Source organism: Mobula birostris, chromosome 28 (genome assembly GCF_030028105.1).
Source record: "Mobula birostris isolate sMobBir1 chromosome 28, sMobBir1.hap1, whole genome shotgun sequence".
Classification (NCBI taxonomy): Eukaryota; Metazoa; Chordata; class Chondrichthyes; order Myliobatiformes; family Myliobatidae; genus Mobula; species Mobula birostris.
In genome coordinates, this window is record NC_092397.1 from 39,465,018 (window position 1) to 39,489,293 (window position 24,276).

Here is a 24,276-nt window from a genome sequence, read left to right on the forward strand (position 1 = left end):
ACAGTGGATGTTGTTCATTTGGAATTGAGAAGGAAATGGATCAGTCATGATGGAATAGTAGAGAAATCTCGATGGGCCAAATGGCCTAATTTTGCTCCTATATCTGATTGTCCTACATGAGGTTTGGGATTCCCTCCTGGAGAGGTGGGCATGCTTGGGGAAAGGGGGAGGTTAAAGGTCAGGAAAGGGGCGTGGAGACTTCAGTGGGCGGGGTCTGTGGGGAGGGGCTGAGCGTTCCTGATTGACGGCAGGGGGCGGAGCCTGTGCGCGGCCTGGTTCAGGGCAAGGGGCGGGGCTCAGGGCTGATACATGACGGACAGCAGTGGGCGGGGCTAATGGCCAGCCTGGACGGGCGGCCGAGGGGCGGGGCCGGGGGCGGGGCTTGTGGTCGGCCGCGCTCCCTCAGCGGAGTCGGCGGGAAATTTTAAATGGCGGCGCTGCGCTGAGGTTCCGCGGGTTTGAAGTAGATGTCTTGTCTTTCCTCCCCTCCCACCCTCATTCGGCCGGGTCCAGGCGCTAGCGCCGAGTAAGTGGGCCCTGGTGTGGGTTTGGTAGCTGTGAGTCTGGACACCCTGAGGACCAGGTCCTGCCCATGCCCGGGGGGCCTGGTCTGATGTGGACACATTAAAACTGAGGGAGAAATAGCCCCCGGGAGGGGGGGAATAGGGTAAGGGTGGGCACTGGGTGTGGTTTAAGGCCCCCGGGGTAAGGCTGGGCTTTGTAATGGGTATAGGCCCTCTGGAATAAGGATGGGTATTGAGATGTGGTAAAAAGCCCCATGGAGTGAGGCTTGGCACTGGGATGAGATATAAGGAGTGCTACAGACTGGCTAGGTACTGAGGTGGAGTATAAGGCCCTCTGAGGTGAGGTTGGGCACTGGGAAGGGGTAAGATACCCCCTGGGTTAAGGCTGGGCTCTCGGATAGTGTATGTCTCCCTTGGGCACTGGGATGGGGTGTAAATCCCCTGAGGTAAGGCTGGGCCATGGGATAGGGTAGGCTGGGCACATCTGACAGGGTGTAAGGGCTAGGTTCTGCCTGGGCTGGTTTCTTCACACTTAACTCTGGAGTTCAGGTTGATGCCTTGTACCTCTGAGCGGATTGGGCCCTCGACCAATGCACAGTTTCGTGATGGCCTCAGGTGGATGTGGGCACCGTGGACTTTTGAGATAAGATTGGGCATTATGAGCCCTAGGTAGATTTGGGTAATGTTAATGTCTCTTTCCTGTCTCCTTGTAGTAACGGCATAATGGGTTTGAAAGCCTTCATGTACCCTCTGCCAGAGACACGGTTGATCCATGCGGGGAGGACCGTTTACAAACTCAAAATGCGATACAGTCACCACATCAGGTAAGCTCACTGAAAAACACTGGCCCAAACCATCAAATGGTTGTTAATTTTTTGGCTTTCAGGGTGCATACCAACCCTGAAGTCAATGAGGAAGTCTGCATTTGCTAGAAATCCAAAGCAACTAGGTTGCCTCCAACCCGATTTCATGAATATCAATTTTTCCTTCTGGCAAAAAAACCCCACTTCCCTCACCTTCCCCTCTTCTTCTATTCTGCACATTGGTCTCTTACTTCTTCTCACCTGCCTATCACCACTGTGGGTCCCCTCTTCCTTCCCTTTCTCCTACGGTCCACTCTTCTGTCCCATCAGATTCCTTCCTCTCCAGCCCTTCACCTTTCCCACCCACCCGGCTTTACCCATCATCTTCTAGCTACCCGCCTTCCCCTCACCCCCACCTTTTTATTCTAGCGCCTTCCCCCTTCCTTTCCAGATCTCAAGAAGGGTCTCAGCTCAAAAAGTCAACTGTTTATTCATTTCCGTTGATGCTGACTGACCTGCTAAGTTCCTCCAGCATCTTGTGTGTTTTGCAGTTGAAGTTGAGTTTATTGTCATATGCGCAAGTGCAATGAAAAACTTACTTGCAGCAGCACCATGGGCACGTATCAGCTCCTGCCTGAGAGACAACTAGGATCCGCTCCAATTTGCCCACCTGGGCAACAGGTCCGCAGCAGATGCCACCTCATTGGCTCTTGACTCAATCCTGGAACATCAGGACAGCAAAGATACATACATCAGGATTCAGTATTCAATACCATCATCCCTTTAAAACTAATCAATATGCTCGAAGACCTCAATACTTCCTTGTGCAATTGGATCCTGGACTTCCTCCTTTGCAGACCCCAGTCAGTTACGATTGGCAAAAGCATCTCCTCCACGATCTCCATCAGCACAGGCTGTGTGCTTAGCCCCCAGCTCTACTCGCTGTACACTTCGGACTGTGTGGCGAAGCACAGCATATTCAAGTTTGCTGATGACACAAACATCGTGGACTGAGTCAGAGGTGGTGATGAATCAGCAAATAGGAGGGAGACTGAAAACCTGGCTGAGCGGTGTCGTAACAACACCCTCTTACTCAATGTCGGCAAGACCAAGGAACTGATTGTAGACTTCGCAAGAGGGAAACCAGAGGTCCATCACCTCCTCGGAAGATCAGAGGTGGAGAGGGTTAGCAACTTTAAATTCCTGGATGCTACACTTTCAGAGGACCTGTCCTGGACCCAGCACATAAGTGTAGTTGCAAAGAGAGCACGGCAGTTCCTCTACTTCCTTCGGAGTTTGCAGAGAAGTGGCGTGACATCTGAGACTATGACTAACTTTATAGTTGTGTAGTGGGAGAGTGTATTGACTGGCCTGGAATGGAAACTCTGACAAAAAGTAGTGGATTTGGCCCAGTCCATCACAGGTAAAGTCCTCCCAACCGTTGAGCACATCTACACGAAACACTATCACAGGAAAGCTGCATCCATTATCAGGGACCCCCACCACCGAGGCCAGGCTCGTTTCTCGCTGCTGTCATCAGGGAGGAGGTACAGGTGCCTCAGGACTCACATGACCAGGTTCAAGAATGGTTACTACACACGACCATCAGACTCTTGACTAAAGGGGATAATTACACTCAACTTCACTTGCCCAATCATTGAGATGTTTCCACAACCTAGGGACCTTCATTTATTGCTATTTACTTATATTTGCATTTGCACGGTGTTGCCTTCTGCAATCTGGTTGATCTTTCATTGATCCTGTTATAGTTATTACTCTATAGATTTGCTGAGGGTGCGCTCCGGAAATTGAATCTCAGGGTGACTTGTATGTACAGGTCCACAATCCCTTATCCAAAATTCTGAAATTAAAAGCTCCGAAAACTGAAATTTTTTTTGCCGACAGCTGATGTCACTCAGCTGTTGGCGAAAAAAACTTCATTTGCTGTTCGCTGTGTGCTCACTGTTGACTTTGTGCTCAATTTCACTGTGAAAATGTCAAAAAGAGCTGCAGATACCCCTATGGGTAACAATGAGAACAAGAGAAGGAAGCATCTATCACGATCAATAACGCAGAAAATGGAGTTATTGCAGAAGCTGAGCGTGGTGTATCTGTGCGGCACCTTACTGAAGAATATGGTGTCAGAACTGCTACTGTATATGATTTAAAGAAACAAAGACAAGTTACTGAAGTTTTATAGTGACAATGATGACCATAAACTAATGAAAGATAGGAAAACAATGCATAGGGCAAAAAATGAAGATCTTGACTGTGTGTTGATTGAGTGGATTAGACAAAGAAGAAGCGATGTACGCCGCATGTTGATCATGAAACAAACTAGAATATACCATGAAGAACTGAACATTGACGGTGAGTGTCAGTATTCAGAGGGTTGGCTGCAGAAATTTAAGAAGTGTCATCGTGTAAAATATCTGAAAATCTGTGGTGGAAGAAGCTTCTGCTGATCACGAAGCAGCTGAAAATTACGTTGACGAATTTGCCAAGATAATCTCTGATGAAGACCTGAACAAATTTATAGTGCTGATGAAACAGCTTTGTACTGGCACTACCTTCCTAGAAAAACATTAACAATGGCTGATGAGGGAGCACCAACAGGTTTTAAGGATGCTAAGGACAGGTTAACTATTCTTGGGTGTGCCAATGCAGCAGGCACACACAAGGTGAAGTTGGCAGTGATTGGATAAAGCCAACATCCGAGATGTCTGAAAGCTGTACGCAATTTACCTGTGCATTATTATGCAAACAAGAAAGCATGGGTAACCCGAGAAATGTTTTCTGACTGGTTCAATAACCACTTTGTACCAGCGGCACGAGCTCATTGCAGGCAAGCTGGGCTGGAAGAAAACTGTAAAGTTTTATTGCTCCTGACAACTACTCCGCACATCCCCCTGCCGAACTTCTTGTGAAAGGTGATGTTTTCGCAGTTTACTTGCCCCCCACCCCACCCCCGCCCCCAGGGTGACATCTATTTGGCATCAGCCTTGTGACCAAGGAATTTTACGCTCCATGAAGAACAAGTATAAAGACTATTTTTTGAATTGTATGCTTTCTGCAGTCAACAGAGGAGTAGAAATCCAAGACTTCCTGAAAGAGTTCAATGTTAAGGATGCCATTTACGCAGTTGCTAATGCTGGGAATGATGTTGATAGATTAACATTAACAAATGCTTGGCACAGACTTTGGCCTACAACGATGTTTGATGTAAACGAACCTACAGATCAAGACTTTGAAGGATTTCGTGTCACTAGTGAGAAGATGATGATATCAAACCTCGTAACTTACACTAAAATGTTAACGAACAAAAGTGTAAATAAGTTAGAGGAAGCTGACATCGAAGAAACGCTGAACAGTGACAATGATGCACCTGTTGTGTATTCCTTGAGTGATGGAGAAATTGCTGAAATGGTGTTAAGTACAGATAATCATGAAGATAGTAGTGATGATGATGACATAGTGAGCACAGGTGAGAAAAGCCCCATAGACAATATGGTGAAAATGTGTGATCAGTTAATTGCTGGCCTTGAACAACGTGCATTTATCAGTGAGCGAGAGATTATGGCAGTTTACTTAGTTAAAGAGAGATTGCTTAGGCATAAATCTATGTTAATGAGACAGATGACACTTGGAGAAGTCTTTCAAAAATGTTGTCTGTCGTAGTGCTGCTTCACAACTTGAGAATCCTATTCCTGGCCCATCAGGTACCTGTAGAGTACTTAGCTTTGTTTGCCAGAAGTAATGCAACTTAACTAGCTTAGTTTGAACCTGTATATGTCCTATAGTATTTAAGTTATTTACCATGTGTTTGATTCGGTTCGTTTGAAGCTGTATATTTTTATGTTTTATTGAATGTTTAATAAAACTGTAATAGTATTTGTAGTCTTTATTTATCCCACTTAACTATATGTTTTGTGTTCACTGTTGACTTTGTGTTTAATTTCACTGTGAAAATGTCAAAAAGAGCGTGGATCGGGAAAACCCGGAAGTTCTCTCTCCAGCACACGTTGTTTGAGCATGCATAGACTTTTTTTCTTGTCAGTATTCCCTAAACAATACAGTATAACAACTATTGACATAGCATTTACATCGTATTAGGTATTATAAGTAATCTAGAGATGATATAAAGTATACGGGAGGATGTGCGTAGGTCCGGAGCTCTCCCGGGTCGTAAAGTCCACCCGCACTGAGACAGGTTAATTATCAATATAATCATCAATTTTCTTAAATCCAAAAGCTTCTGAATTCTGAAATGCAACCGGCCCCAAGAATTTGGGATAAGGAATTGTGCACCTGTACTTTGATAATAAATTCACTTTGAACGTAGCATTGGATACACAACATTCACAAGAAACATTAATTAACAGCATAAATTATGTGAGGAAAAACACAAATTAGAACAAAAAAGAGCCTTTGGTAATACAAAATGGTCATTGTGCCTCTTCTCGTTACTGCCATTGGGCTGACAGTACTCATTCAACAATTGGGATGTTTCTCTGCCTACACCATCAGGTTATTGTGTGGCCCATGAACATTACCTCTTTACTGCAGTATGTATTTTTGTACTTTATATTAATTGTACTTCTTATGTACTGCTACCACAAAACAATAAATTTCACCTTATGCTTAGTAGTTAGCGCGACACTGTTACGACTTGGGGTGTTGGAGTTTGGAGTTCTATTCTGGTGTCGTCTGTAAGGAATCAGGTTTAATATCACCGGCATATGACAAGTGTCCTTGAGCAAGGCACTTAATCACACGGTGCTCTGCGACGACACCGGTGCCAAGCTGTATGGGTCCTAATGCCCTTCCCTTGGACAACATCGATGTCATGGAGAGGGGAGACTTGCAGCATGGGCAACTGCTGGTCTTCCATACAACCTTGCCCAGGCCTGTGCCCTGGAGAGTGAAGACTTTCCAGGCGCGGATCCATGGTCTCGCAAGACTAATGGAGGACGTGATATTTGTTAACTTTACAGCAGCAGTACTATAATAGAGAGAGAAAAAAGCTGTGAATTACAGTAAATAACATGTAGACACAGACACACACAATAGTTAAATAAGTACTGCAAAAAAGTAGTGAGGTGGTGTGGTGGGTTCAATATCCACTCTGAAATCTGACGGCAGAGGGGAAGGAGCTGTTCCTGAATTGTTCAGCGTGTGCCTCCTGTCCGAATATCCACTCTGAAATCTGACGGCAGAGGGGAAGGAGCTGTTCCTGAATTGTTCATCGTGTGCCTCCTGTCCGAATATCCACTCTGAAATCTGACAGCAGAGGGGAAGGAGCTGTTCCTGAATTGTTCATCGTGTGCCTCCTGTCCGAATATCCACTCTGAAATCTGACGGCAGAGGGGAAGGAGCTGTTCCTGAATTGTTCATCGTGTGCCTCCTGTCCGAATATCCACTCTGAAATCTGACAGCAGAGGGGAAGGAGCTGTTCCTGAATTGTTCAGCGTGTGCTTCCTGTCCGAAGGTAACAATGGGAAGTGGGCATGTCTTGGGTGGTGGGGGTCCTTAATGATGGGCGCTGCCGTTTTGATGGAGCTGACTAAGTTTAGGACTCTCTGCATCTTACTTTGATCCTGTGCCGTAGTGCCCCCATACTAGAGAGTGATGTAGCCTGTTAGAATGCTCTCCACTGTACTACTGTAGAAGTTTGCAAGTGTTTAGGTGACATACCAAATCTCCTCAAACTCCTAATGAAGTATAACCACTGACTTGCCTTCTTTATAGCTGCATCAATATGTTGGGTCTGGGTTAGGTCCTCAGAGATACTAACACCCAGGAACTTGAAATTTCTCACTCTCTCCACTACTGATCCCTCTATGAGGACTGGTGTGTGTTCCCTCATCTTACCCTACAATCAGTTCTTTGGTCTTGCTGATGTTGAGTGCAAGGTTGTTGCTGCCTCACCACTCCACTAGCTGATGTATCTGGCTCCTGTACACCCTCTGGTCACCACCTGTACACCCTCTGGTCACCATCTGGCTCCTGTACACCCTCTGGTCACCATCTGAGATTCTGCCAACAATGGTTGTATCATCAGCAAATTTATAGATGGCATTTGAGCTGTGCCTGGCCGCACAGTCTGCACCTCCTCCCCGTAGAATGTGTGGGTTTTCTCCGGGCGCCCCAGTTTCCTCCCATGGTTCAAAGACGTACTGGTTAGTGGTTGGTCATTGTAAATTGCCCCCACCCGATTACGCTGGAAATTAATTTGGGTTGCTGGGCGGAGTGGCTCGAGGGGCCAGAAGGGTCTGTTCCATGCTGTACCTCTACAGAGATAAAAAAAAAAAAAGAACCATAAGTCATTAGAACAATTCTGACTCTGATCCTGAGGCAGCAATGAGTTCGGTAGGCTGGCTCAACAATGACCGAGTTATTGAAAGAGCTGAGAAAAATGAAAGTGACAGCAATCCGAAAGCAAAATGCAGAAACTCTGAAAATACTGGAAGCACTCAGCAGGTTAGACAGCAATTCTGAGGATGGAAGTAGACGAATGCTTCAAGTCAATGGTTCCTTTTATCAATGGATGAACCATGGCAACCTTAATTGGGTAACCTGTCAAGAAAAAAAAGTATAAATTCAATGCACAAAATCAGTCTCAGTGTGGTTTTCATGCTCGAATGACAGGAATTACCCAACTCTATCTGGCTGTGGTGTTGTCATCATGCACGGTTAATAATGAAAAAAGCACTGTCAGATGGAATGGAAAAGTGAACACCATTTCTCTCTCTCTTTTTAACTTCATTTTATATTTTTATTATACATGCAACGGAAACTTAACTAGGTACACTTGCTCGTTAATGTAAATATCCAATCAGCCAATCATGTGGCAGCAACCCAGTGCATAAGAGCATGCAGACACGGTCAAGAGGTTCAGTTGTTGTTCAGACCAAACATCAGAATGGGGAAGAAATTTGATCCAAGTGACTTTGGCCGTGGAAGGATTGTTGGTGCCAGACGGGGTGGGATTTTCACACACAGCAGAATCTAGAGTTATAGAGAATGGTTTGAAAAAGTGCAGAAAACATTTGGTGAGTGAATATGTGTTGTTAATAAGAGAGGTGAGAGGAGAATGTTCAAACTGTTTCAAGCTGACAGAAAGGCAACAGTAACAAGTAATCACAGGGTACAACAGTGGAGTGCAGAACACACAACACATCGAACCTTGAAGTGGATGGGCTACAGCAGTAGAAGACCATGAGCGTACACTCAGTGGCTGCTTTATTAGATATAGGAGGTAGCGAATAAAGTGGCCACTGCGTGTATTTTCTTGTGGATGGGCGGTTGTTCTAGAAAGTAATGGCGGGCTGTGCAGGTGGTAGAAAGTTACAGAACCTGGTAGTGGAGCAGGGATAGAGTTGTGGGGCTGTGAAGGGCAAATGTCCATAAGACCATAAGACAAAGGAGCAGAAGTAGGCCATTTGGCCCATCAAGTCTGCTCCGCCATTTTATCATGAGCTGATTCATTCTCCCATTCAGTCCCACTCCCCCGCTTTCTCACGGTAACCTTTGATGCCCTGGCTACTCAGATACCTATCAATCTCTGCCTTAAATACACCCAATGACTTGGTCTCCACTGCTGCCCATGGCAACAAATTCCATAGATTCACCACCCTCTGACTAAAAAAATTTCTTCGCATTTCTGTTCTGAAAGGGCGTCCTTCAATCCTGAAGTCATGCCCTCTCGTACTAGACTCCCCCATCATGGGAAACAACTTTGCCACATCCACTCTGTCCATGCCTTTTAACATTCGAAATGTTTCTCTGAGGTCTCCCCTCATTCTTCTAAACTCCAAGGAATACAGTCCAAGAGCGGACAAACGTTCCTCATATGTTAACCCTCTCATTCCCGGAATCATTCTAGTGAATCTTCTCTGTACCCTCTCCAACGTCAGCACATCTTTTCTTAAATAAGGAGACCAAAACTGCCCACAGTACTTCAAGTGAGATCTCACCAGCACCTTATAGAGCCTCAACATCACATCCCTGCTCCTATACTCTATTCCTCTAGAAATGAATGCCAACATTGCATTCGCCTTCTTCACTACCGACTCAACCTGGAGGTTAACTTTAAGGGAATCCTGTACGAGGACTCCCAAGTCCCGTTGCATCTCAGAACTCTGAATTCTTTCCCCATTTAAATAATAGTCTGCCCGTTTATTTTTTCTGCCAAAGTGCATAACCATACACTTTCCAACATTGTACTTCATTTGCCACTTCTTTGCCCATTCTTCCAATCTATCCAAGTCTCTCTGCAGACTCTCCGTTTCCTCAGCACTACCTATCTTCACCTATCTTCGTATCGTCAGCAAACTTAGCCACAAAGCCATCTATTCCATAATCCAAATTGTTGATGTACAATGTAAAAAGAAGCGGCCCCAACACTGATCCCTGTGGAACACCACTGGTAACCATCAGCCAACCAGAATAGGATCCCTTTATTCCCACTCTCTGTTTCCTGCCAATCAGCCAACGCTCTATCCACGTATGTAACTTTCCTGTAATTCCATGGGCTCTTATCTTGTTAAGCAGCCTCATGTGTGGCACCTTGTCAAAGGCCTTCTGAAAATCCAAATATACAACATCCACTGCATCTCCCTTGTCTTGCCTACTGGTAATTTCCTCAAAAAATTATCAGGCAGGATTTTCCTTTAAGAAATCCATGCTGAGTTCTGCCTATCTTGTCATATGCCTCCAGGTACTCTGTAACCTCATCCTTGACAATCGACTCCAACAACTTCCCAACCACCGACGTCAAGCTAACAGGTCTCTAATTTCCTTTTTGCTTCCTTGCCCCCTTCTTAAATAGCGGAGTGACATTTGCAATCTTCCAGTCCTCCGGAACCATGCCAGAATCTATCGACTTTTGAAAGATCATCGCTAATGCCTCCGCAATCTCCACAGCTACTTCCTTCAGAACACGAGGGTGCATTCCATCTGGTCCAGGAGATTTATCAACCTTTAGCCTATTCAGCTTCCTGAGTACTTTCTCTGTCATAATTGTGACTGCGCACACTTCTCTTCCCTGCCACCCTTGAGTGTCTGATATCCTGCTGTCTTCCTCAGTGAAGACTGATGCAAAATACTTGTTCAGTTCCTCTGCCATCTCCTCATCTCCCATTACAATTTCTCCAGTATCATTTTCTATCCGTCCTATATCTACTCTCACCTGTCTTTTACTCTTTATATACTTGAAAAAGCTTTTAGTATCCTCTTTGATATTATTTGCTAGTTTCCTTTCATAGTTAATCTTTTCTCTCTTAATGACCTTCTTGGTTTCCTTTTGTAAGGTTTTAAAAACTTCCCAATCCTCTGTCTTCCCACTAATTTTTGCTTCCTTGTATGCCCTCTCTTTTGCTTTAACTTTGGCTTTGACTTCTCTTGTCAACCACGATTGCATCCTTTTTCCACTCGAAAATTTCTTCTTTTTTGGAATATACCTGTCTTGCACATTCCTTATTTTTTGCATAAACTCCAGCCACTGCTGCTCTGCCATCTTTCCCGCCAGTGTCTCTTTCCAGTCAACTTTGGCCAGTTCCTCTCTCATGCCACTGTAATTTCCTTTACTCCACTGAAACACCGACACATCAGATTTCGGCTTCTCTTTTTCTAATTTCACAGTGAACTCAATCATGTTATGATCACTGCCTCCTAAGAGTTCCTTCACCTCAATCTCTCCAATCACCTCCGGTTCATTACACAATACCCAATCCAGTACAGCCGATCCCCTAGTGGGCTCAACAACAAGCTGTTCTAAAAAGCCATCTCGCAGACATTCTACAAATTCTCTCTCTTGAGATCCAGTGCCGACCTGATTTTTCCAATCTACTCGCATGTTAAAATCCCCGACAATTATCATAACACTGCCCTTCTGACAAGCCTTTTCTATTTCCAGTTGTAATTTGTAGTCCACATCCCTGCAGCTGATTGGAGGCCTATAAATAACTGCCATCAGGGTCCTTTTACCCCTGCTATTACTTAGCTCAACCCATAAAGATTCTGCACCTTCCGATCCTATATCACCTCTTTCTAATGATTTAATATCATTTCTTACCAATAAAGCCACGCCTCCTTCTCTGCCGACCTTCCTATCCTTCCGATACACCGTGTATCCTTGGACGTTCAGCTCCCAGAGACATGCATCCTTTAGCCAGGTCTCAGTGATGGCCACAATATCATACCTGCCAATCTGTAGCTGTACAACAAGATCATCCACCTTATTCCTTATGCTGCGTGCATTTAAGTACTCCATACATTTAAATCCATACTCAGCGCAGGTGTCCCTGTACACAATTCCTGCAGCTTGGTTGTGCTGTTCAGTGTATGCTATCCCTGCCTGCATCTTGCACCCTGCTATTATGTGCTGGATGGTTTCAGTGGGTTCTTTAACAGCCTGGGTCTTGTCTGGTGTGGTTGACCCCTGCTTCTAATGCTCCTGTGCTCAGATCCTGTCCTTGTGCAGCCATGAGCAGTACCTCTGTGCTGTCCCTTAGCCCTGCCATTTCCAGCCATTGGGAGGCCTTTCTTATGTCAGCCACCTCTGATATCTGGCAATGGTACATCCCGTGCAGGGGCTTGTCCTGCCATGGCCTTTGGTCCTCTGGCTCTGCTTCACCCACTTCCATTTCCATGTCCCCTGCCTGCTGTCTGAGGTGTTCTCCCAGCAGGCCGTCCTCATGGGCCACCTTCCTGACCTACTCATGGATGTTTCACATTTCTTCCAGGACTGTGGCCTTGGCACTTCCAAGTCCCCATCCTCCTTTATTCCATTGGGTGTGCAGTCGCTCGACATTGGACTTTGGATGGAATCTCCATGTATCCTTAGTAGATTCTGGGACTTGATGTCAACGGCTTCTAGTTCCAGTTCGGTCCTTGGCCAGCACACTATTGCGGCTGGGTATCTGATGACTGGTAGATCCAATGCGTTGATGGTTCTGATCTTGTTCTTCCCATTCAGCTGTCTCACTCTTTGGAGATACTTGGATGTTGCAGCCTTCCTTGTGTCCTCTTTCCATGCACCTGCAGGATCCCCAAGTATGTGTAGCCATCCTGTTCATCTGGTATGTGGTCTTCAGGTATCTCGACTCTTCAGTCTTGATGAGTTTGCCTCTTTTCCAGTCCAAGTGACATCTGGATGTCACTGGACATCAGGTGGATCAGTCAGTCAATGTCTCTTTCATTCCTGGCATATAGCTTGATGTCATCCATGATGGCTGATGGTCACTCCACTCTTGAATCTGTACCCATATCCACTCTTTGAGATGCTCTGGCTCAGGGATCGGGTTCAAACCTATGCAGAAAGGCTGTGGGGATGGTGTATCACTCTGGTATACTCCACATCTGACGGTCACTTGTGCTTCGAGTTAACTTCTAGCATGGGCCATTGAGTTCTTGATGAAGGTCTTTCGTGTCTTGTTGACAGAGGCAGGAATTCCAGGACCCATGTGTGGGGCACTGAGTCGTATGCTGTCTGGTAGTCATTCCAGGCTGTATTTGGGTTGGTTTGCCTGGTCTGGAGTCTTGCAAGACTGTTTTGTTGGTGTTTGAAGCCTCTGGTTCCAATACCAATCCCCCTCTGAGCAGGGCTCAGGAATTTACACATATTCCTTCAGCTTGGTGGCTAAGATGCCTGACAGGAGCTTCCATGTTGTTGCCAGGCAGGTAATATGCCGGTAGTTTGAAGGTGTTACTCCTTTTGAGGATCCTTGAGTTAATCAGTCAGGGCGGGAGCCCACTTCAAGCAGCGGGTTCATTTGAGCTGCCAGTCGTGTATGTAATGCTGTTAGCTTCTTCAGCCAATGGGTGTGGATCATGTCAGGCCCAGTTCTTCATACTTGCTACCCGTTGCTGTCGTTGGCGCTCTAATATTGTTATGCTACCATGCTGTACACTCTCTTGAATTACTTCATGTTCAGAATGAACACAATACCCGAGTCTCCACAGCCTCCAAATATTCATCTTCAAGTAAATAAATTTCTCCTCATCTCAGTTCTGAACAGCCAGCCCTTTATTCTGAGGCTGTGGAGCTAGGGTACACAGTACTATATTTATCAACATGGAGCGGAGAGTGAGTTTGTAAATCTGGCGGGAGTGAAGGATGTTGGGGATGGTGAGGGTGGGGCACCGTGGGAGGGGTGAGGGACAGGTGGCAGAGGAAATGTGTCAGTGGGTGAGTCAGGGCATTGGAGCCATGCTGTTGTAAGAATAGAGCAGGGGGCTAAACATGCAGCCCCAAGGAGGAGAGGAGGTTTCCATTCCGTACTGATTGTGTTCTCCCAGTGAGGGAGTGGAAGATCCAATTGCAGAGGGAGATACAGAGGCCCAGGTTTCGGAGCTTGATAATAAGATTTGAGGGGATGATGGTGTTGAATGTTGTGCTGTAGTCAATGTTTGTGTTGTCCAGCAAGACAGCCACTGCTGTAGACCTATGGTAATAGGTGAATTGAAGCTGGTCCAAGTCCTTGCTGGGACAGGAGTAGATCTGAGCCGTAACCAACCGCTCAGAGCACTTCATCACAATGACGTAAGCACAACCAGACGGTAGCTCTTGATGCAAGTCACTATTAGAAAAGATGCTATCCTGAAGCAGGCCTTAGGAGAGAGAGGTTAAAGATGTGTCTGAACACTCCAGACAGTTGGCCAGTGCAGGTTTTTAAACACTCGAGACCAAGGACACCATCAAACCTTGATACCCTCCTGAAGAATGTCCAAGACTGAGATGACGGGGTTATCGGGTACCGAGGGGGCTCATGCAAGTGTATTGTTATTCACCCGATCAAAGGGACTAGGTTCATCAGAGAGGGATGCTTCATCGCCATTTGTGATATTCACTCCCACCTTGCAAACCAGAAGGTAGATGAGATTCCTAAAGATGGGCTTGGCAACAGCAGAGCGGTGGAGTCGCGGGCAGAAAAGTTAGAGTGGTGACAGGTAACTCAAGGCTTAGGGTCCACTCTCCAGATTCAACCAAAATTGCTCTGCAAGGCTGCCCCTAATCTGTGCGTGGTTTCAGGAGACCACAGTGCTCCTTCATCTTGGGTCCCTGATATCAGTAAGGGATGAGATAAGAGCATGGAAAAATACCTGGAGAAGAGGGAGTTGGGGAGTTGGTGAAGAGGGAAGAGCATTCTGATCACTATGAACCGAAGTTATTGACTTCTCTGCCAAGAGAAATAGATGCTTACTTTTCACCTTGTCTAGGCTTCCCATAATTTCATACATGTCCATCTCTGTCACATCTGCCCAAAAGAAAACAACTGTGCAAAAATCTTGGGCACATACAGTGCCTATAAAAAGTATTCAACCCCCCCCCCCACCCCAGAAGTTTTCTTGTTTTAACGTTTTACAGTATTGAACCACAGGGGATTTAATTTGACTTTTTTTTTAACACTGATCAACAGAAAAAGACTCATTTGTGTCAAAGTGAAAACAGATCTGTGCAAAGTGATCTAAATTAATTACAAATATATAATATAAAATTATTGATTGCACACCTGGAGTATTGTGTGCAGTTTTGGTCCCCTAATCTGAGGAAAGACATCCTTGCCATAGAGGGAGTACAGAGAAGGTTCACCAGATTGATTCCTGGGATGGCAGGACTTTCATATGAAGAAAGACTGGATGAACTGGGCTTGTACTCGTTGGAATTTAGAAGATTATGGGGGGATCTGATTGAAACGTATAAGATCCTAAAAGGATTGGACAGGCTAGATGCAGGAAGATTGTTCCCGATGTTGGGGAAGTCCAGAACGAGGGGTCACAGTTTGAGGATAAAGGGGAAGCCTTTTAAGACCGAGATTAGGAAAAACTTCTTCACACAGAGAGTGGTGAATCTGTGGAATTCTCTGCCACAGGAAACAGTTGAGGCCAGTTCATTGGCTATATTTAAGAGGGAGTTAGATATGGCCCTTGTGGCTACGGGGGTCAGGGGTTATGGAGGGAAGGCTGGGGCGGGGTTCTGAGTTGGATGATCAGCCATGATCATAATAAATGGCGGTGCAGGCTCGAAGGGCCGAGTGGCCTACTCCTGCACCTATTTTCTATGTTTCTATGTTAAGTATTCACCTCCTTTAATATGACACACCAAATCATCACTGGTGCAGCCAATTGGTCTTAGAGGTCACATAATCAGTTGAATGGAGATCACTGTGTGCAGTCAAGGAGTTTCAATTGATTGTAGTAAAAATACACCTGTATTTGGAAGGTCCGACTGCTGGTGAGTCAGTATCCCAGCAAAAACTACACCACAAAGACAAAGGAACACTCTAATCAAATCCGCGAAAAGGTTATTGGAAAGCACAAGTCGGAGATGGATACAAGAAAATTTCCAAGTCACTGAATACTCCTTGGAGAACAGTTAAGTCAGTCATCAAGAAATGGAAAGAATATGGCACAGGTGTAAATCTGCCTAGAGCAGGCCGTCCTCAAAAACTGAAGGGGGCTAGTGAAGGAGGCCATCAGAATCAGGTATGTGACGTGAAATTTGTTAACTTAGCAGCAGCTGTTCAATGCAATACATAATAGCAAAGAGAAAAAAATAATAAATAAAATAAAACACAATAATAATAAACAAACACGTAAACCAATTACGTACATTGAATAGATTAAAAAAGCATGCAAAAACATAAATACTGTATATTAAAGAAAAGTGAGGTAGTGTCCAAAGCTTCAATGCCCGTTTGGGAAATGGGTGGCAGAGGTGAAGAAGCTGTTCCTGAATCACTGAGTGTGTCCCTTCAGGTTTCTGTACCTCCTACCTGATGGTAACAGTGAGAAAAGGGCATGCCCTGAGTGCTGGAGGTCCTTAATAATGGGCGCTGCTTTTCTGAAACACTGCTCCTTGAAGATGTCCTGGGTACTTTGAGACCTATGACAATTCCAGAGGAGTTACAAGCCTCAGAGGCTGAGATGCAAGAGACTGCACATACAATTGTTGCCTGGGTGCTTCACCAGTCGCAGCTTTATGGGAGAGTAGCAAACAGAAGGCCACTCTTGAAAAATACTCACATGAAATCTCGGCTGGAGTTTGCCAGAAATCAGCTGGAAGAAGGTTCTTTGGCTGATAAAACCAAAATTGAGCTTCTTGGCCATCAGACTAAATGCTATATTTGCCGTAAGCCAAACACTGCACATCATCAAAAACACACCATCCCCACCGTGAAGCATGGTGGTGGCTGCATCATGTTGTGGGGATGCTTCACTGCAGCAGGCCCTGGAAGGCTTGTGAAGGTAGAAGGTAAAATGAATGCAGCAAAATACAGGGAAATCCTGGAGGGAAAACCTGATGCAGTCTGCAAGAGAACTGCGACTTGGGAGAAGATTTGTTTTTCAACAAGCCAAAGCTACACAGGAATGGCTTATAAAACAACAAAATTAATGCCCTGGAGTGGCCAAGTCAGAGTCCCGACCTCAATCCAATTGAAAATTTGTGGCTAGACTTGAAAAGAGCTGTTCACGCACGATGCCCATGCAATCTGACAGAACTTGAGCAGTTTTGTAAAGAAGAATGGGGGAAAACTGCAGTGTCCAGAAGTGCAAAGCTGACAGAGACCTATCCACACAGACTCAAGGCTGTAATTGTTGTCAAAGGTGCATCTACTAAATACCGACTTGAAGGGGGTGAGTAATTATGCAATTATTATGTGTTTAATAATTGTGATAACTTTGTAGAAATCCGTTTTCACTTTGACACAAAAGAGTCTTTTCTGTTGATCAGTGTCAAAAAAGCCAACTTAAATCCACTGTGAGTCAATGTTGTAAAACATTAAAACATAAGAACTTTCAAGGGGGTGAATACTTTTTATAGGCATTGTATATATGGCTAAGTCGTCTAAGACTTTTACGCAGTACTATAGTAATTTTATGTATTGCGCTGTATTGCTGCCCCAAAAAAAAAACAAATTTCATGACATATGTGAGTGATGATAAACCTGATCCTGATATGTGGACTGAGAGTGGGAAGGGGGCAGGGAGAGGGGAATCATGGTTGGGAAAAGGGGAAGGGAGAGGGGAGGGAGCGGGAAGCACCAGAGGGACATTCTGTAATGATCAATAAACCAATTGTTTGGAATCAAATGATCTTGCCTGATGTCTCAGAGCTGGATGTGTCTGAACTCTCTCCACCCACTCACCCCTGACACATTTCCTCTGCCACCTGTCCCTCACCCCTCCCACGGCGCCCCACCCTCACCATCCCCAACATCCTTCACTCCCGCCAGATTTACAAACTCACTCTCCGCTCCATGTTGATAAATATAGTACTGTGTACCCTAGCTCCACAGCCTCAGAATAAAGGGCTGGCTGTTCAGAACTGAGATGAGGAGAAATTTATTTACTTGAAGATGAATATTTGGAGACTGTGGAGACTCGAGTATTGTGTTCATTCTGAACATGAAGTAATTGAAGAGAGTGTACAGCATGGTAGCAGAACAATATTAGAGCGCCAACGACACAGGTTCAATACCCGCCATCATCCCACTGTCTGTAAGGACTTTGCACACTCTCCCCGTGACTGTGTGGGTTTCCAAAGACCTACAGTTACTAGGTTAATCGGTCTCATGGGTGTAATTGGGCTCACAGGGCCAGAAGGTCCTGTTACCGTGCTGTCTCTCTGAATCAGGGGTTCACGGACCCCTTACTTAATGGTATTGGTGCATGGCATAAAAAAGGTTACTCTAATAAAATTGTGCAGGGAGTTCTGGAAGAGGGTGTCGTAGTTGAAGATCTGTCTGGAGAAGGGTCAATGAGCTAGATGGCTAATTTCATCTGCTCCCTTTCCAAATCTTGGTGACCAATATCTCTGGCTCTTGAGAGCCTGTTGGTACACACAGAGTGCTGCGGTAAGGCAAATTGATTCTTTATAGTTCTCACAGGACATGACACCATTGATGTTGTGAGGTTTGCCCTTGTGAGAGTCCTGACTCAGGCAGTACAGCTTGTGGATCAGGAGCTGGTCACTTGGAGAGTCCTGACCCAGGCAGTACAGTTTGTGGATCAGGAGCTGGTCACCCGGAGAGTCCTGACCCAGGCAGTACAGCGTGTGGGTAAGGAGCTGGTCACTTGGGGAGTCCTGACCCAGGCAGTACAGCTTGTGGGTAAGGAGCTGGTCACTTGGAGAGTCCTGACCCAGGCAGTACAGCTTGTGGGTAAGGAGCTGGTCACTTGGAGAGTCCTGACCCAGGCAGTACAGTTTGTGGATCAGAAGCTGGTCACTTGGAGAGTCCTGACCCAGGCAGTACAGTTTGTGGATCAGGAGCTGGTCACCCGGAGAGTCCTGACCCAGGCAGTACAGCGTGTGGGTAAGGAGCTGGTCACTTGGGGAGTCCTGACCCAGGCAGTACAGCATGTGGGTAAGGAGCTGGTCACTTGGAGAGTCCTGACCCAGGCAGTACAGCTTGTGGGTAAGGAGCTGGTCACTTGGAGAGCCCTGATCCAGGCAGTACAGTTTGTGGATCAGGAGCTGGTCACCCGGAGAGTCCTGACCCAGGCAGTACAGTTTGTGGATCAAGAGCTGGTCACCCGGAGAGTCCTGACCCAGGCAGTACAGCATGTGGGTAAGGAGCTGGTCACTTGGGGAGTCCTGACCCAGGCAGTACAGCGTGTGGGTAAGGAGCTGGTCACTTGGAGAGTCCTGACCCAGGCAGTACAGCTTGTGGGTAAGGAGCTGGTCACTTGGAGAGCCCTGACCCAGGCAGTACAGTTTGTGGATCAGGAGCTGGTCACCCGGAGAGTCCTGACCCAGGCAGTACAGTTTGTGGATCAGGAGCTGGTCACCCGGAGAGTCCTGACCCAGGCAGTACAGCTTGTGGGTAAGGAGCTGGTCACTTGGAGAGCCCTGACCCAGGCAGTACAGTTTGTGGATCAGGAGCTGGTCACTTGGAGAGTCCTGACCCAGGCAGTACAGTTTATGGATCAGGAGCTGGTCACTTGGAGAGTCCTGAGCCAGGCAGTACAGCTTGTGGGTAAGGAGCTGGTTACTTGGAGAGCCCTGACCCAAACAGTACAGCTTGTGGGTTGGGAGCTGGTCACTTGGAGAGTCCTGACCCAGGCAGTACAGTTTGTGGATCAGGAGCTGGTCACTTGGAGAGTCCTAACCCAGGCAGTACAGCTTGTGGGTCAGGAGCTGGTCACTTGGAGAGTCCTGTCCCAGGTAATACAGATTATGGATCAGGAGCTGGTCACTAGGAGAGTCCTGACCCAGGTAATACAGATTATGGATCAGGAGCTGGTCAGTTGGAAAGTCCTGACCAGGTAATACAGATTATAGATCAGGAGCTGGTCACTTGGAGAGTCCTGACCCAGGTAATACAGCGTGTGGGTAAGGAGCTGGTCACTAGGAGAGTCCTGACCCAGGTAATACAGATTATGGATCAGGAGCTGGTCACTAGGAGAGTCCTGACCCAGGTAATACAGATTATGGATCAGGAGCTGGTCACGAGGAGAGTCCTGACCCAGGTAATACAGATTATGGATCAGGAGCTGGTCAGTGGAAAGTCCTGTCCCAGGTAATACAGATTATAGATCAGGAGCTGGTCACTTGGAGAGTCCTGACCCAGGTAATACAGCGTGTGGGTAAGCAGCTGGTCACTTGGAACTGACAGTAAGGGAAAGATTTTCACAAAAATGTGAATTTCTCTATGGAAGCTCAATTAGTGTGGATGTTAAAGATTCACGTCGATAGATTTTGGTCCTGAAGGACTCAGAATCAGAATCCAGTTTATTATCACACACATATGTCGCAAAACCTGCTGTTTTGAGACAAACGTACAATGGAATACACAGAAAGGTTACAAAAATAAATAGATAAATAGTGCAGAAAAAGAGCAAAATAGTGAGGTGGTGCTCACGGATCATTCTGGAATCTTGTGCAGAGGGGAAGAAGCTGTTCCCCAAACATTGAGTGTGTGTCTTCAGGCTCCTGTACCTCCTTCCTGATGGTAGCAATGAGAAGAGGGCCTGTCCCAGACGGTGAGGGCCCTTTGTGATGGTGCCACCTTCAGGAGGCACCACCTTTTGAAGACGTCCTTGATGGTGGGGAGGACTGTGTCCATAATGGAGCTAGCTGTGTGTACAGCTTTTTCTTTCAGTTCTGTGCATTGGAGCCTCCACAGCAAGCAGTCAGAATCCACAGTACGTCTGTAAAAAGTCTTTCATGTCACAGCAAATCTCTTCAAATGCTACATGAAGTATAGCCACTGTCAAGCCTTCTTCTAAGGTAGGATTGAATAGGATCCAGACTTGCTGGGCCACATGGACTTGTCCTCTTATTCCTCTAGCTGCTTTTCCAGAGCCACACCCCTCCCCGTATGTCATCCTGGAACAGACTTGAACCGGAGGTGATTGGAGAGATTGGTAATATCTGAGGAAGGCTATGTTTGTCATGAAGGACCCTCACCATTTGGGACACCTGTCTTCTCGATAGAGCCATTAGACAGGATGTACTGGAGCCTGAAGACTCACATCTCAAGGTTCAACAACAGCTTCTTCAACGGACCAGAAAAACACAAATTCTAATTCGGACTACTCAACTTGCACTAATATCATGTTTATTTTTGTATATTCTGTCGTGAAAGTTATGTGTGACTTACCATGAGTGCCGCCGTGGTGTAGCAGTTAGCACAGCTCAGGGCGTTCCGGAGTCCGGAGTTCGATTCCGGTACTGTTCCGTAAGGAGTCTCTGTACGTCATCCCCGTGGGACGTGGGGGCTTTCTCACACAGTCCAAAAGCGTACCGGGTAGGTTAACTAGTTATTGTGAACTGTCCTGTGATTTGGTTAGTCTTAATCGGTGTTGTGCGGTTGCTGGGGCGGGGCAGCTCGAAGGGCCAATGTATCGCTAAATAAACAAAGTATAACTTATGTTAGTTGAAGTTTATGGAAATTATGTCATGTTTGTAATGCACACTACTTCTGCGGTAAAAAGCCAGCTTTCATGCCATTTATACTCATCGAGTTTATGGTCCTACACACATCTATACACAGGTGCAATGCAAATCTTACCTGCAGCCACGTCACAGGTACAGAGCAGTATTCAGAAGAGAAGCAGAAACTACACACAATTTTTACAAGAAAGAACACAATTAAAACAAAGAGAGTCCATTTTAATGTAAAGAGTTGCCAAACTGTAGTGATTAGGGCTGTGTTGGTGGGTTCAAGAACCAAATGGTTGAAGGGAAGTAGCTGTACTTGTGCTGTGGGATTTCAGGCTTCTGTGCTTTCTGCCCAGTGGAGACCCTTCAGATGAAGAGGAATTAACAGTCGATGTTTCAGACCGAGTCATTTCAGATGAAGAGGAATTAACAGTCGACGTTTCAGACCGAGTCATTTCAGATGAAGAGGAATTAACAGGCAATGCTTTGCACCGAGACCCTTGACTGTTCATTCCTCTCCTTGGATGTTGCTTGACCTGCTGAGTCCCTCTAGCATTCTTTGTGTGTTACACTTCACGGCAATCCGGTTCACACCCCATCGGAGATATTCCCTTGTACCATACATCCCTTCCCCACCCTCTGTCCAATTTAAACCTAATTTGTTTGCTCTCTCTCCCAGCTCTGAAAAAGGGAGTTTTAATCCCCGCCCCTGGCATTGTTTCTCTGCCCCCTGTCCCACACCCCTCCTGCGGCGCCCCACCCTCACCATTCCCAACATCCTTTGCTCCCACCGGATTTACAAGCTCGCTCTCCGCTCCACATTGATAAATACAATACTGTGCAAAGGTCTTAGGCACCCGAGCCATAAATAAATAAATAAATATTTATCTATCTATCTATTTATCCATCTCCTTTTTGTTTTGACTGTCAAATCAATGAAATAGGGTTCCCAGATTTAGTGATAAAATTCCATCAGACCGCATGTTAGAAGCAGCCAATGAAACACCACTCACAATTGCGATCTCCAATGTAACGGAGACCTATAACCTGATACATGCATTGGCAGCAGCAGTCCTAGAAATGCTGGGCTACAAAATGAAATACAGTGGAGAGTACTGTTATAACCCCCCCTCCCCCAGAGACAATGATAGGAAACCAAGATGAAAATCACAAGGGCAGAGGTCAGCAGACTGACTGAGCTTCGGAAAGGTGTGAATATCAAAGTCTCATATCAGCTGCTAAGAAAGTACAGAAGAGGTATGTCTATAGCTGAAGTCCTGGAAACTGCCAAGCACCAGTTAGCAGCTCTGGCTACCAGACCACAGAGGTACACTAAGGACGCAAAGGCCAAGCGAATAAATGCCCTCTTCTCCAGCGAACCAGGAAAAGTATTTGCACAGTTCCAGAGCAACAACACACTAGTACCTGAACCAACCAAAACAGCAACTGAGGAGTACGGGAAGAGTATATGGGAGAAAGAAGCATCAGATAACTCCAGTGCCCAGTGGCTGAAAGACTGACAAGCAGGCCTCTGCAATCTCCCAGGGGAAGAACCAGTCACCATCACAGCACCGTGTCCAGCAAAGGGTAGCAAGTATGAAGAAATGGGCCTGACATGATCCACACCCATTGGCTGAAGAAGCTAACAGCATTACATACACGACTGGCAGCTCAAATGAACCCGCTGCTTGAAGTGGGCTCCCGCCCTGACTGATTAACTCAAGGATCCTCAAAAGGAGTAACACCTTCAAACTACCAGCATATTACCTGCCTGGCAACAACATGGAAGCTCCTGTCAGGCATCTTAGCCACCAAGCTGAAGGAATATGTGTAAATTCCTGAGCCCTGCTCAGAGGGGGATTGGTATTGGAACCAGAGGCTTCAAACACCAACAAAACAGTCTTGCGAGACTCCAGACCAGGCAAACCAACCCAAATACAGCCTGGAATGACTACCAGACAGCATACGACTCAGTGCCCCACACATGGGTCCTGGAATTCCTGCCTCTGTCAACAAGACACGAAAGACCTTCATCAAGAACTCAATGGCCCATGCTAGAAGTTAACTCGAAGCACAAGTGACCGTCAGATGTGGAGTATACCAGGGTGATACACCATCCCCACAGCCTTTCTGCATAGGTTTGAACCCGATCCTTGAGCCAGAGCATCTCAAAGAGTGGATATGGGTACAGATTCAAGAGTGGAGTGACCATCAGCCATCATGGATGACATCAAGCTATATGCCAGGAATGAAAGAGACATTGACTGACTGATCCACCTGATGTCCAGTGACATCCGGATGTCACTTGGACTGGAAAAGAGGCAAACTCATCAAGACTGAAGAGTCGAGATACCTGAAGACCACATACCAGATGAACAGGATGGCTACACATACTTGGGGATCCTGCAGATGCATGGAAAGAGGACACAAGGAAGGCTGCAACATCCAAGTATCTCCAAAGAGTGAGACAGCTGAATGGGAAGAACAAGATCAGAACCATCAACGCATTTGATCTACCAGTCATCAGATACCCAGCCGCAATAGTGTGCTGGCCAAGGACCGAACTGGAACTAGAAACCGTTGACATCAAGTCCCAGAATCTACTAAGGATACATGGAGATTCCATCCAAAGTCCAACGTCGAGTGACTGCACACCCAATGGAATAAAGGAGGATGGGGACTTGGAAGTGCCAAGGCCACAGTCCTGGATGAAATGTGAAACATCCATGAGTAGGTCAGGAAGGTGGCCCATGAGGACGGCCTGCTGGGAGAACACCTCAGACAGCAGGCAGGGGACATGGAAATGGAAGTGGGTGAAGCAGAGCCAGAGGACCAAAGGCCATGGCAGGACAAGCCTCTGCACGGGATGTACCATCGCCAAATATCAGAGGTGGCTGACATAAGAAAGGCCTCCCAATGGCTGGAAATGGCAGGGCTAAGGGACAGCACAGAGGTACTGCTCATGGCTGCACAAGGACAGGAGCTGAGCACAGGAGCATTAGAAGCAGGGGTCAATCACACCAGACAAGACCCAGGCTGTTAAAGAACCCACTGAAACCAT

General features: G+C 46.3%; 1 protein-coding gene across 2 annotated transcripts in view; it reads left to right on the top strand.

Annotated features, from left to right (window-relative positions):
• Nucleotides 1-435: 435 nt before the first annotated feature.
• The window catches only part of LOC140189091 (uncharacterized), an 87,601-nt gene continuing 63,760 nt past the window's right edge, over nt 436-24,276 (top strand). For both annotated transcript variants that reach the window (XM_072245792.1, XM_072245791.1), the window contains exons 1-2: nt 436-526; nt 1,238-1,348. In XM_072245792.1, coding sequence (XP_072101893.1) covers nt 468-526; nt 1,238-1,348 — 170 coding nt within the window. In that variant the 5' untranslated portion in view covers nt 436-467. The remainder of the gene's footprint in view (nt 527-1,237; nt 1,349-24,276) is intronic.